Source organism: Homalodisca vitripennis, chromosome 6 (genome assembly GCF_021130785.1).
Source record: "Homalodisca vitripennis isolate AUS2020 chromosome 6, UT_GWSS_2.1, whole genome shotgun sequence".
Taxonomy (NCBI): Eukaryota; Metazoa; Arthropoda; class Insecta; order Hemiptera; family Cicadellidae; genus Homalodisca; species Homalodisca vitripennis.
This window is the reverse complement of record NC_060212.1, coordinates 103113064-103125325: the sequence shown is the minus strand read 5'-3', so window position 1 is coordinate 103125325 and position 12262 is coordinate 103113064. Positions and strand designations below refer to the sequence as shown.

The window sequence follows — 12262 nt, the reverse complement described above, 5'->3', positions numbered from 1 at the left end:
TTGGAAACGCTTCATTTTCTTTGAGCATATCCAGTTTTTATGATTTATGACTAATTTCAAAGTTTCATTTTTATTTATCTAATTTAAGCCTCAACGTCAGCTATAACGGCATTGAAGTGCACTGGTTTTTATTTTTATGGTCAAAGTACATTATTGGACCTCCCCTGGATTTGAACCCGCGATCTCTCGGTTAGAGAGCCGAGACTATAACCACTAGTCTAAGGAGGAGGACAATTTCAAATTAGAATGCAGCTTTAACGAAACGCAAATAAACAGCTATACAAACATCTGATCTGAACTAACAAAAGTTAACGTTGATTAAAAATCTGATAGGAGAGATTAAAAGGGAAATATAAACTAAAAAGAAAACATTCAATATTATATATAATAAGGAAAATAACGAAATGCTTCTCTGATCTAGTATTGTTTTGCAATGATTTTCTTTCTAACTATCAGATCGGTTTACTCATATTATTATTGGCGTAAATGCTGTCCGAAATATCGGATCGTCTGGATCTATCCCTGCTTCTGCAGACTTCTTTGGCTATGGAATGTTCAGGTTAGATGCCTTAAACTCCAATTTAAAGGCTGTCAAAATTTACAAAACCAATTCATACTCTTCTATTAGTAGCTATGTTGGCTGTAACACACCAAACAACTTTCAACGCCAAACAATCGTTAAATAGAGACTAAAATATATGGTAAAAATACTGATTTTAATAAATCTACTAATTTATTTATTAATGAATCCAACGCAATATTGACTAAATTACTGCATCATTTAATAGCTGTATTTAAAGCTCATCGGATTCTAAATCTAATGTCAATACGGTTAATATTAATGATTATTCCAGTTCACTGATATTTTCGTCCTGACCAGATTTAAAAAAGGATTAAAAATAAATAAATTAGATCTCTTTTAGCTAAAAAAAACCGTAGTGTAATTTAATCCTGGAAGAAAATTAGTCTTTCTCTTGATTATAATTATAACCTTAACTTAATTACATTGAGCGCTAAGTTACATTCATTTACAAATTTAATTACGTGAAAACAGATTTTAATACAAACCTTTCTGAAGAAATTTAACATCCATTGATTAACGTTTTAAAAGATAAATTAAGTGTAACAATGCCAAAAGATAAAACTATAAGTAAAAGATATGGAATAACAATTGATGCTGTGTTTAAAAGATATTTAGCAAGATTTTATTTCTTTTATTTTAAGATTATTTTCCAGAATTATTATTTCTTATTACAAACTTATAATTTTATTTTTATAATATAATGGCAATGAAAATGAAGTAATTATTTTAGCAATACAAGATTGTAGTAAAAATGAAACTGATTAAAACACAGAAACCAATATAAACAATAATAATAATAATAATGAAAAGGTATAAAGACTGATTACTTTCAAATTTAGAAGTCAGAGATCATTGTATTATATGAAATTAGATAGAACACAAAAATATGTATACAATTATTAATTAATAGAAAAACTAAAGCATTTTTTATTAAAGAATTGGCGTCTTATATTATTTTAAAATATTAAAAAATAACCATTTGATAACTAGCAAACGTACTTTTTCAAGATATATATTCACAGCCCGTTATAAGAAGTAGTCACTTCTGTCGGTCAGTCCAGCGACTGCCCTTTAATTTTTAAATTATAGTCAGCACAAGTCACATGGCCGACGTCTTTCTACAATCCCAATTTCAATATATAAATCCCATTTTATACCCGGGACATTTAGTGCTAAAATCAAAATGATCACTAGAAATTATTTCTAAATCAATAAACCTTACCATAAAACAAAACGTTGAAGCTACGTTTTTTGAGTCAACTTGTCTACTGGTTTCATATCTATTTATTCCACAGATAGATAATTCAACCAAACTGTTGAAAATAGTAGAAAGTTGTATTTAGGCGAGAAAAATTTATTTTGTTTCTTTAAAAAACACAAAACATGTAAATAACTTTCAAAAGTAAAATGCAGTTAAAACACCACTTTGTATTCGATAGAATACGTCTCTTGTATTACTTTTAATATTTAATATTTATTTTTCCTTGTAGGAGAGCTCAAGTAAAAATACCCTTTTGCCAAAATAACCAATTTGAAGTCTCCCAAGATCGAAGGCGAAAGAAATACGTTTGTTGTCATCCAAGGGCTATTTCGAACACAGCAGCTGGTATTTCTGCCCCTTGGGCCATGAGAGCTTTTCCAACATACACCTTGTACGCTGCAGGGTTAAGAGCCTCTATTCGTAAGTAAATAATACCAAACATTACACTCATAAACAATATACTACAGCAGCCGATATTTCTCCTCCTTAGGCCATGAGAGCTTTTCCAACATACACCTCGTACGCTGCAGGGTTAAGAGCTTCTATTCGTAAGTAAACAATATACCATAGCAAATATAACAGTCCTAAACAATATACTACAGCATCCGATATTTCTCCTCCTTGGGCCATGAGAGCTTTTCCAACATACACCTCGTACGCTGCAGGGTTAAGAGCTTCCATTCGTAAGTAAACAATATACCATAGCAAACATAACAGTCCTAAACAATATACTACAGCAGCCGATATTTCTGCTCCTTGGGCCATGAGAGCTTTTCCAACATACACCTCGTACGCTGCAGGGTTAAGAGCTTCCATTCTGTAAGTAAACAATATACCATAGCAAACATTACACTCCTAAACAATGTACTACAGTAGCCGATATTTCTCCTCCTTGGGCCATGAGAGCTTTTCCAACATACACCTCGTACGCTACAGGGTTAAGAGATTCCATTCGTAAGTAAACAATATACCATAGCAAACATTACACTCCTAAACAATATACTACAGCAGCCGATATTTCTCCTCCTTGGGCCATGAGAGCTTTTCCAACATCAGTGTTAGAAGAAATTTTGTTTCCATAAGTACTCTAGAGAATAGAGATGTTTTCATCAAATTGTATTACTATTTTCCATACTAAATGTTGATGTTATACACTAACTATTACAATTCTTTCTTATTTCTATCAAGGAATGCTTGGAGGGTATTGACTAAACTGGGATCTATTTTTACTTGTATACTTTTCGTGAATAGTATATTACAAGAGGTTTTAAAATATACGTTTCTTAAAAATTAAATTGTTAATTGGTATTTTACTTTCATTCTCAAGTTTAATAGATAAATCTGGTGGAATGTGTGTTTTCGAAAGTTTTTTATTTCTAAAAAAAAATTAAAAAAGTTTGGTGTATAATTTTTCTTAAGAAACATTTTCGTCTCAGATAACTATTGAAAGGTCGTGTTCTGATTTTAATTATAAAATTCTTCTTTTGTAGTTTGTCCAAACTGTTTTCCTGAATTTGTTTCATTCTGTTTTATTTTGAACGAATACTACTTTTTAAGTATTAGTAAATACCAGATATAATCATATTATCTGATTTGAAATTTAAAATGGATTTAAAGTTGTATTAATTCCCTTTACATCTGGCGTCTGCCGCAGTCAACGTGTAAAAAAATGTCATATTCATCACTATTTCCACTCAGATTGGTCAAAACTTATTAGGTTCCTGCAATTCATTAACTGTTTGATACAGCTATGTAATGCTAAAACAGTTGCATGTGTCATTTTACATTAATAATGGCAACTGAAAATCAGTTTTAAGGGTTTATCAGTGAAACTATCAAATATCTCATCGCTATAAAGATCAAACTTGGTTCAACTTGGAACTGGTCAGTCGGGCTTCGTTCTGCAGCTTTCTTTAATAGAACACATCTTTGCAAATTAAGTTATAATATTTTGCAAATCTATTAGCTATCTAATCAGACTCTCTATAGTACTTTGTGCGAACGAAAGCGTTTAAACATGACGGACTTTGAATCTAAGTTAGAGACATCTTTCGATTTAAATCCTGTATATAACTATTGCACATTTTATTAGTACCAATAAATGTCATTGTATCGACTCTTCTCCTTACTATGTTTGGTAATATCATCGCATAGTGTTTCACGAAGACAAGGTTAAAGGAGATCGACTCCTCCTTAAAAATGTATAAGTAAAGCTGATTTATATCTATACGATTATTAAACTAAAAGATATAGATCCACCAATGTTTAGTAATTACTTGCATTTTGTTGCTTTAAATCGATTATCTAATAATTAAAACAATAAACCAGATATTTACAAATTATTACGAAATATTTATAGTTATTTAGATATTTTGGAGGTATTAGATAACAAATTATGAGATATAAATTCCTATTAAAGATTACTGATGTACTTTTCTTTTATAAGAGATGGAGATATAGATTAGTTCATAGATTAAGATAGAAGTTCAGGACAAAATGGTGGTTACTTAATCGATTTGTAGAAAACTGAGAAAATAAAGATAATGATAAATCATCTAATTAAATAATATTACAGAATGTGAGCTGTACTCCAAATATGTGTGTGAGAAAGGAAGCGACTACTGCCCATTTCGCTCCCTGTACAAAGGTTGGGACCGAGCTCTACCAATGGCAGCGTACCACCTGGTAAATATACCATTAGCAAAATTTTACCTGAACGACGCTATACACTTTAATATGCCTGGTAAACTTTCAATATACTAGTTAGTTGTATCAAGATGATTTACGAGGTTAAATTCACTCCAGACTGCATGAAAAGCTTCCTTGTTGTCCCACATCGAACAACATCCTGGCCAAGAGAGGGGCACTCAATGGACCAATAATTTTCAGTTTTGATATAGAGGTATAGATAGTACATGTAGAGTTTCAAATCAATTTGCAATGTACAAAGTCAATTAATTCTAAAGGTATCGTTTATATAGAAGGACACACGTAAACAGAGAAATTTGCTTTCTTCGTAAACTTTACTGGTGTGAGAGACTTCGCTAAACGCTCAGCACAAGAACGCAGCCAGCGAGGGGTGGAAGGGGTCCGGGATCCCCCCCCCCAAATCTTAATATTTTCAATTACTCTTTTAGTTTACGGCTATTACTATTGAAATAATTCTGTATTACTGACATGTCCTGCTGAAAGGGCATTATCAACGAAGAAACGAATCAAGAACTTTTTAAGGAACAAAATGGGGAACAAAACTTACTTCCTGTCCACTACGGGAAAATGTCAGTTGCCTAGACCCTCCCCCCCCCAATATTTTTTTCCTGGCTACTTTGTTGGTTCAGCAAATGATACTTCGTAGTAGCTATTGTAAATATATGAATTTTAGCATTTTGCCGCGGCTTTGACCGCAATTTCGTAGGTTTTGCTCCTGTATGAGCACTTCTGGTTCGAGTTGTCTTGTATTTCCGACGCCAATGTTGAGTTTTCCTTCTATCCACGATCAGGAAAATATGTTTAAAAGTGTATATTTATGGTCATTGCAATTTACTCCAATGTTAGTATTCTTTGTTCCATAGCTGATCAAGAAAATATATATTACAGATCGTAAATCTTAGTATTTCTGTAAAAAGAGAACTAAAATAAGTTTTATATCAATCTTTAAATGTATACTAAAAATTAGATAGTAACTTTTCTTTTATACATAACAATTAACATTTCATAAAATGTAAGATTAAAGTACATTAACATTTGCGTTACGCTTTATTTTCTTTCTTTATAAACTGAAAAATAATTGTAACATTTCAGACCACTTAGATCAAATTGGTACATTAATTCAAAAGCATATTCCAGCGAACTTTCATCTAACATAGTTATTGCTGACATAGTCTTCGGAGTCAAATTCTGACCATCTTATCTTTCAAGACATTTTCTAATGTAAATGAGTGCTTACCTAATCGCTGAAATCTAAAACATAATTTAAAATAATGGTTACTGCTTAGGGAATTTACTCACTATTAATGAAAATAAATTGAAACTTATAAACAATATTTAACAGAAAAGTTGAATACATTTTACAGGTTCATTCAATTAATATTTCACACGTTGGGTTTTTGGGTACTTTAAAGGCCAGTGGGGCGTAGCCCGGAGAGATTTTATAAATGAGAATAGGCCTATATCTATACCAGGAGTCGTAAGAATGTCCGTGTCAAATTTCAGTACAATCGATTAACAGTTTACGCGTGAAAGCAAAACAAACTAACAAGGCACTATAATATTTATAATATTATTAGAAGGTCTTAAGGCACAGCTCTAGATTTTACAAAAGTTCAATCAGAGTTCAATTTTCGTCTTCAAAACAACGCAAAAAAATAATAACTTCATTAGCTAGTAACAATCGTATGTGTATTTTGAGGTGTCAGAAAGTATTCCCCATTTTTAAGGGCACTATCCTAAAAATGTTTAAACACTTTTATAAGTATATAGGAATGTTTACTATACAAAGCAGGAAATCACATACTGTCGCACGATATCCGGTTCTAAGACATGTTCCAAATTTCATTCCCTAGGTCTTTAATAAATTAGTTTAAAACCCATCAAATATTTTTTTAATTACGTACAAAAACGTGAGATCATAGAATCTTCTGAACTACCACACATGATATTCATGCTCTACTCATTTCATGTTCCATCAGGTGACTTAATTCTAGTCATCGTAAGACAGTAAAAAATCTTCTTTAGAGTTTAATAATAATATAATCTTTATTGCAGTTTTCCAATTGTATTTTTTTAATTCCTACAGCTAAGGCATTCTCACATACATTCAAACATCCATAAGTGATCATTCATTCTCTCATTCAGTACTATTAGGACCGTCAGACCCACACAGTAAAACGCATTTGACACCAAAAGGTGTTTCAACTGAGCTTTGTAATGATTAAAATTTGGAATGCATTTTAGCTCTTCAGGGAGACCGTTAATTAATTTGACGCCAACTTGTTTAGGAAGGTTCGCAAAAGTAATAGGTCTGTGTTGCCGAAGACGTACGATATCCCTGCCTCTAGTCCCATAATTTTGGGCCTCCCTGCCCTGCACTTACTGTTTAGCAGGTAGTAATGCAGGACTTAAAATTTAAGCTTTTAATAGAACCAAACCAATCTCACAAAGTTTCTTTATACCATGAGTCTATAAGTTATTGAACATTTTCATATTATTAATCGTCATAAGATACACTGTTTACTAATTTGTTTATTCCACGTTCTTCTCGTCTGCAACATAGTTGCATTAGACCAACGTACATAGAATCACTTTAAACTGACGGATGTTGAGAATTCCAATGTAACTAGGTATACCAGTTGTAATACCGATTTAGAGGTAATATAGCTTTATCATAAATTTCAATCCTCTAAGTGACCTTGCTCGACAGTTATCGTGATTACAGACGGAGAGAAATCGAATTTCATTCATCACCAACCAGAGAGAGAGGCTTCTCTAAACGGTCGGTTAATGTTTCGATATTGATAGTCAATTTGCATATGATTCTAATGTACAAAGACTCGTTACAATGTAAAGGAATGCTCAAGGGTTTGATTGTGCCTTCTGTTTTGGGCTTCACCTCTACTGAAGTTTACCAAAATTCTGAGTACTTGTTTAAAACAGAATCTGTGTAACGACTCCAATGCCTGCTGTTGTGTACTGCGTAGCGTGTTTACCCAGAAAAACGCCCAACTAAACACATTAGCCCAGTAATGTTTTTAAACATGCTTTTATTCGTGATATCCAAATTTCTGGGATTGCTAAAATGTTTTAAATTTATTACAATCTAAAAGTATAAACAAATTGGTTGAATGTGATTGTTTTAGGTGAGTAAAAATAAAATTTGTTGACGATCTTTCGTATTTCGTATTCGATAATGTTTTAATTATTCATCCTGTATACTTTTGTGGGATCTTATTATGAACATTAGGAGGGAAGGTTAGTTGGTAAATTACACGATCTCTTTGGCATTCATATATATGAAGTGCCCACTTTTAAAATATTTCGTCACATATGGGTGTGCAGAGGTTCTTAATTTAGTTTATTTTTTCATTCATAATTATGTGATTTATTAAAGAGGTCAAATTTACTGTGATAGTTTTTGGGCTTTTTTTACAGAACCCTATGGGTACCCCAAATCTGACCCCTAGAAGAATTATTTCAGGCTGGCTTATACCTTCCAGTTGAATCTATGCCGATTGCAGTAAAATCAGATGAGCCACTTTTATCTGGTCAACCCCTGGATGGCCAGGGAGACCCCATCACTAAATGAAAATTTCTCGTAAGTTTGGGGCAAGTTCTACCCTCTCCTTCTTCCAAGATCACATGACCGCTAACTCTCTTCATTTGATCTCGACAGAAGGCGGTACCTTAGCCTATTCACTTTGACTAGTGAAGACTAGAAAAGAGCTACCGTCTCTTTCTTCCAAGATCACATTACCGCTAACCCTCCACATGAGATCTCGACATGAGGCGGTACCTTAGCCTACTCACTTTGACTAATGAAGACTGGAACAGAGCTACCGTCTCTTTCTTCCAAGATCACATTACCGCTAACCCTCCACATGAGATCTCGACAGGAGGCGGTACCTTGGCCTACTCACTTTGACTAGTGAAGACTGGAACAGAGTTACCGTCTCCTTCTTCCAAGATCACATGACCGCTAACCCTCCTCATGAGATTTCGACAGGAGGCGGTACCTTAGCCTACTCACTTCGACTGGTGGAGACTGGAACAGAGCTCCTTCTTCCAACTTAACGTGATCGCCAACTCTCCTCATGGGATTTCGACAGGAGGCTTATCTCTAACCTTGCCCATCTTTAAAATGCTACTACTGCAGAAGTAAGCACTTAGGTACTTTTAGGACTAATTGTAATAAGAGGTTTCTTGAACTTCTTGTTCTGCAAAGAAATTGAATCGAGGATCTTAAAAGGTAACTAAATTGAACACAACTATCAATTTTCCTCCTTGTACAAAGTAAAATATTCTCTCTTTTCGTATTGTTTTCATGTGAGAGCTCATACCAAGTAGGTCAGAAGAAATTGAGTCAGTCGAACTTAAGAGCTCTTCATAGCTCTGTCTAAATTATAAAACTATTATGTAATCATGCGATGTTATTTTCGGGGCAAGCGAAAATATTCGCAACTTGCCAAATAGCCAGTCGAGCTGGGTTAGAAATTTCCAGGGCTCGAGAATTTAATATAACTATTATTTATTGTTAGGAGTCGAATCAGAGGGCCCTGCGGAAGAAACCGATACTTCCAATAAAGTGTTGGGTTTACTGCATCAAATCAACTCCAATAAAATTTTGAAGTAGAAAAAAAAAGAAAAATAATCTTGCTTAAAAAATTCTTTTTTTAGGAAAGTTATTGTTCAAGCGAGTTCGATTTTCGAAAACAAACTTTGATCCTAGAATTTCCAAAATGAAACCAATATACTGTATTGTTTATTAATACGTCGGTCAGTGAGGAATTACAAGTAAGCTGAGTAGTCTCCTCTTGGTCGGGGAGTCGTATACAGTAATTATTATAAGAGCCCAGTTTGGAATGATTAACCGGTTAAATAATAATGGTTAGTAGATGCAATTTATACAAAATTAAAGCTAATATATAAATAGCAATGGCAAACAAAGCAATATTCAAATAACACCAATAGCAAATATACGATCTTATAAAATAAAGATTAGCCATGCACCAATATTACACTGCAACTACTGTATATATATATATATATATATATATATATATATATATATATATAATTTCAATAAATTGAATCGCAAAAAGTACTTGCTCCGCCGGGAGTCGAACCCGGATCTCTCACTTGCCGGGTGAATGTGCTACCATTACACCACAGAGCGCTTACTTTTTCCGATTCAATTATTTTGTATTTGGCCGTATCTGTCACATATGCGTTTAAATAAGCAAACTAACATATGATCGGAAGACCAAACACCTGTCAAACGACTTTTTTATTTACGTTAAATTGTATAAATGGCAATAGCCTTATTTAATTTCAATAAACATTGAATCACAAAAAGTACTTGCTCCGCCGGGAGTCGAACCCGGATCTCTCACTTGCCGGGTGAATGTGCTACCATTACACCACAGAGCGCTTACTTTTTCCGATTCAATTATTTTGTATTTGGCCGTATCTGTCACATATGCGTTTAAATAAGCAAACTAACATATGATCGGAAGACCAAACACCTGTCAAACGACTTTTTTATTTACGTTAAATTGTATAAATGGCAATAGCCTTATTTAATTTCAATAAACATTGAATCGCAAAAAGTACTTGCTCCGCCGGGAGTCGAACCCGGATCTCTCACTTGCCGGGTGAATGTGCTACCATTACACCACAGAGCGCTTACTTTTTCCGATTCAATTATTTTGTATTTGGCCGTATCTGTCACATATGCGTTTAAATAAGCAAACTAACATATGATCGGAAGACCAAACACCTGTCAAACGACTTTTTTATTTACGTTAAATTGTATAAATGGCAATAGCCTTATTTAATTTCAATAAACATTGAATCGCAAAAAGTACTTGCTCCGCCGGGAGTCGAACCCGGATCTCTCACTTGCCGGGTGAATGTGCTACCATTACACCACAGAGCGCTTACTTTTTCCGATTCAATTATTTTGTATTTGGCCGTATCTGTCACATATGCGTTTAAATAAGCAAACTAACATATGATCGGAAGACCAAACACCTGTCAAACGACTTTTTTATTTACGTTAAATTGTATAAATGGCAATAGCCTTATTTAATTTCAATAAACATTGAATCGCAAAAAGTACTTGCTCCGCCGGGAGTCGAACCCGGATCTCTCACTTGCCGGGTGAATGTGCTACCATTACACCACAGAGCGCTTACTTTTTCCGATTCAATTATTTTGTATTTGGCCGTATCTGTCACATATGCGTTTAAATAAGCAAACTAACATATGATCGGAAGACCAAACACCTGTCAAACGACTTTTTTATTTACGTTAAATTGTATAAATGGCAATAGCCTTATTTAATTTCAATAAACATTGAATCGCAAAAAGTACTTGCTCCGCCGGGAGTCGAACCCGGATCTCTCACTTGCCGGGTGAATGTGCTACCATTACACCACAGAGCGCTTACTTTTTCCGATTCAATTATTTTGTATTTGGCCGTATCTGTCACATATGCGTTTAAATAAGCAAACTAACATATGATCGGAAGACCAAACACCTGTCAAACGACTTTTTTATTTACGTTAAATTGTATAAATGGCAATAGCCTTATTTAATTTCAATAAACATTGAATCGCAAAAAGTACTTGCTCCGCCGGGAGTCGAACCCGGATCTCTCACTTGCCGGGTGAATGTGCTACCATTACACCACAGAGCGCTTACTTTTTCCGATTCAATTATTTTGTATTTGGCCGTATCTGTCACATATGCGTTTAAATAAGCAAACTAACATATGATCGGAAGACCAAACACCTGTCAAACGACTTTTTTATTTACGTTAAATTGTATAAATGGCAATAGCCTTATTTAATTTCAATAAACATTGAATCGCAAAAAGTACTTGCTCCGCCGGGAGTCGAACCCGGATCTCTCACTTGCCGGGTGAATGTGCTACCATTACACCACAGAGCGCTTACTTTTTCCGATTCAATTATTTTGTATTTGGCCGTATCTGTCACATATGCGTTTAAATAAGCAAACTAACATATGATCGGAAGACCAAACACCTGTCAAACGACTTTTTTATTTACGTTAAATTGTATAAATGGCAATAGCCTTATTTAATTTCAATAAACATTGAATCGCAAAAAGTACTTGCTCCGCCGGGAGTCGAACCCGGATCTCTCACTTGCCGGGTGAATGTGCTACCATTACACCACAGAGCGCTTACTTTTTCCGATTCAATTATTTTGTATTTGGCCGTATCTGTCACATATGCGTTTAAATAAGCAAACTAACATATGATCGGAAGACCAAACACCTGTCAAACGACTTTTTTATTTACGTTAAATTGTATAAATGGCAATAGCCTTATTTAATTTCAATAAACATTGAATCGCAAAAAGTACTTGCTCCGCCGGGAGTCGAACCCGGATCTCTCACTTGCCGGGTGAATGTGCTACCATTACACCACAGAGCGCTTACTTTTTCCGATTCAATTATTTTGTATTTGGCCGTATCTGTCACATATGCGTTTAAATAAGCAAACTAACATATGATCGGAAGACCAAACACCTGTCAAACGACTTTTTTATTTACGTTAAATTGTATAAATGGCAATAGCCTTATTTAATTTCAATAAACATTGAATCGCAAAAAGTACTTGCTCCGCCGGGAGTCGAACCCGGATCTCTCACTTGCCGGGTGAATGTGCTACCATTACA

General features: G+C 34.2%; 1 protein-coding gene across 1 annotated transcript in view; it reads left to right on the top strand.

Annotated features, from left to right (window-relative positions):
- Positions 1-12262, top strand: part of LOC124364670 — a 43735-nt gene that overhangs the window by 13573 nt on the left and 17900 nt on the right. The window contains exons 5-6 of the mRNA XM_046820330.1: positions 2074-2264; positions 4420-4529. Coding sequence (XP_046676286.1) covers positions 2074-2264; positions 4420-4529 — 301 coding nt within the window. The remainder of the gene's footprint in view (positions 1-2073; positions 2265-4419; positions 4530-12262) is intronic.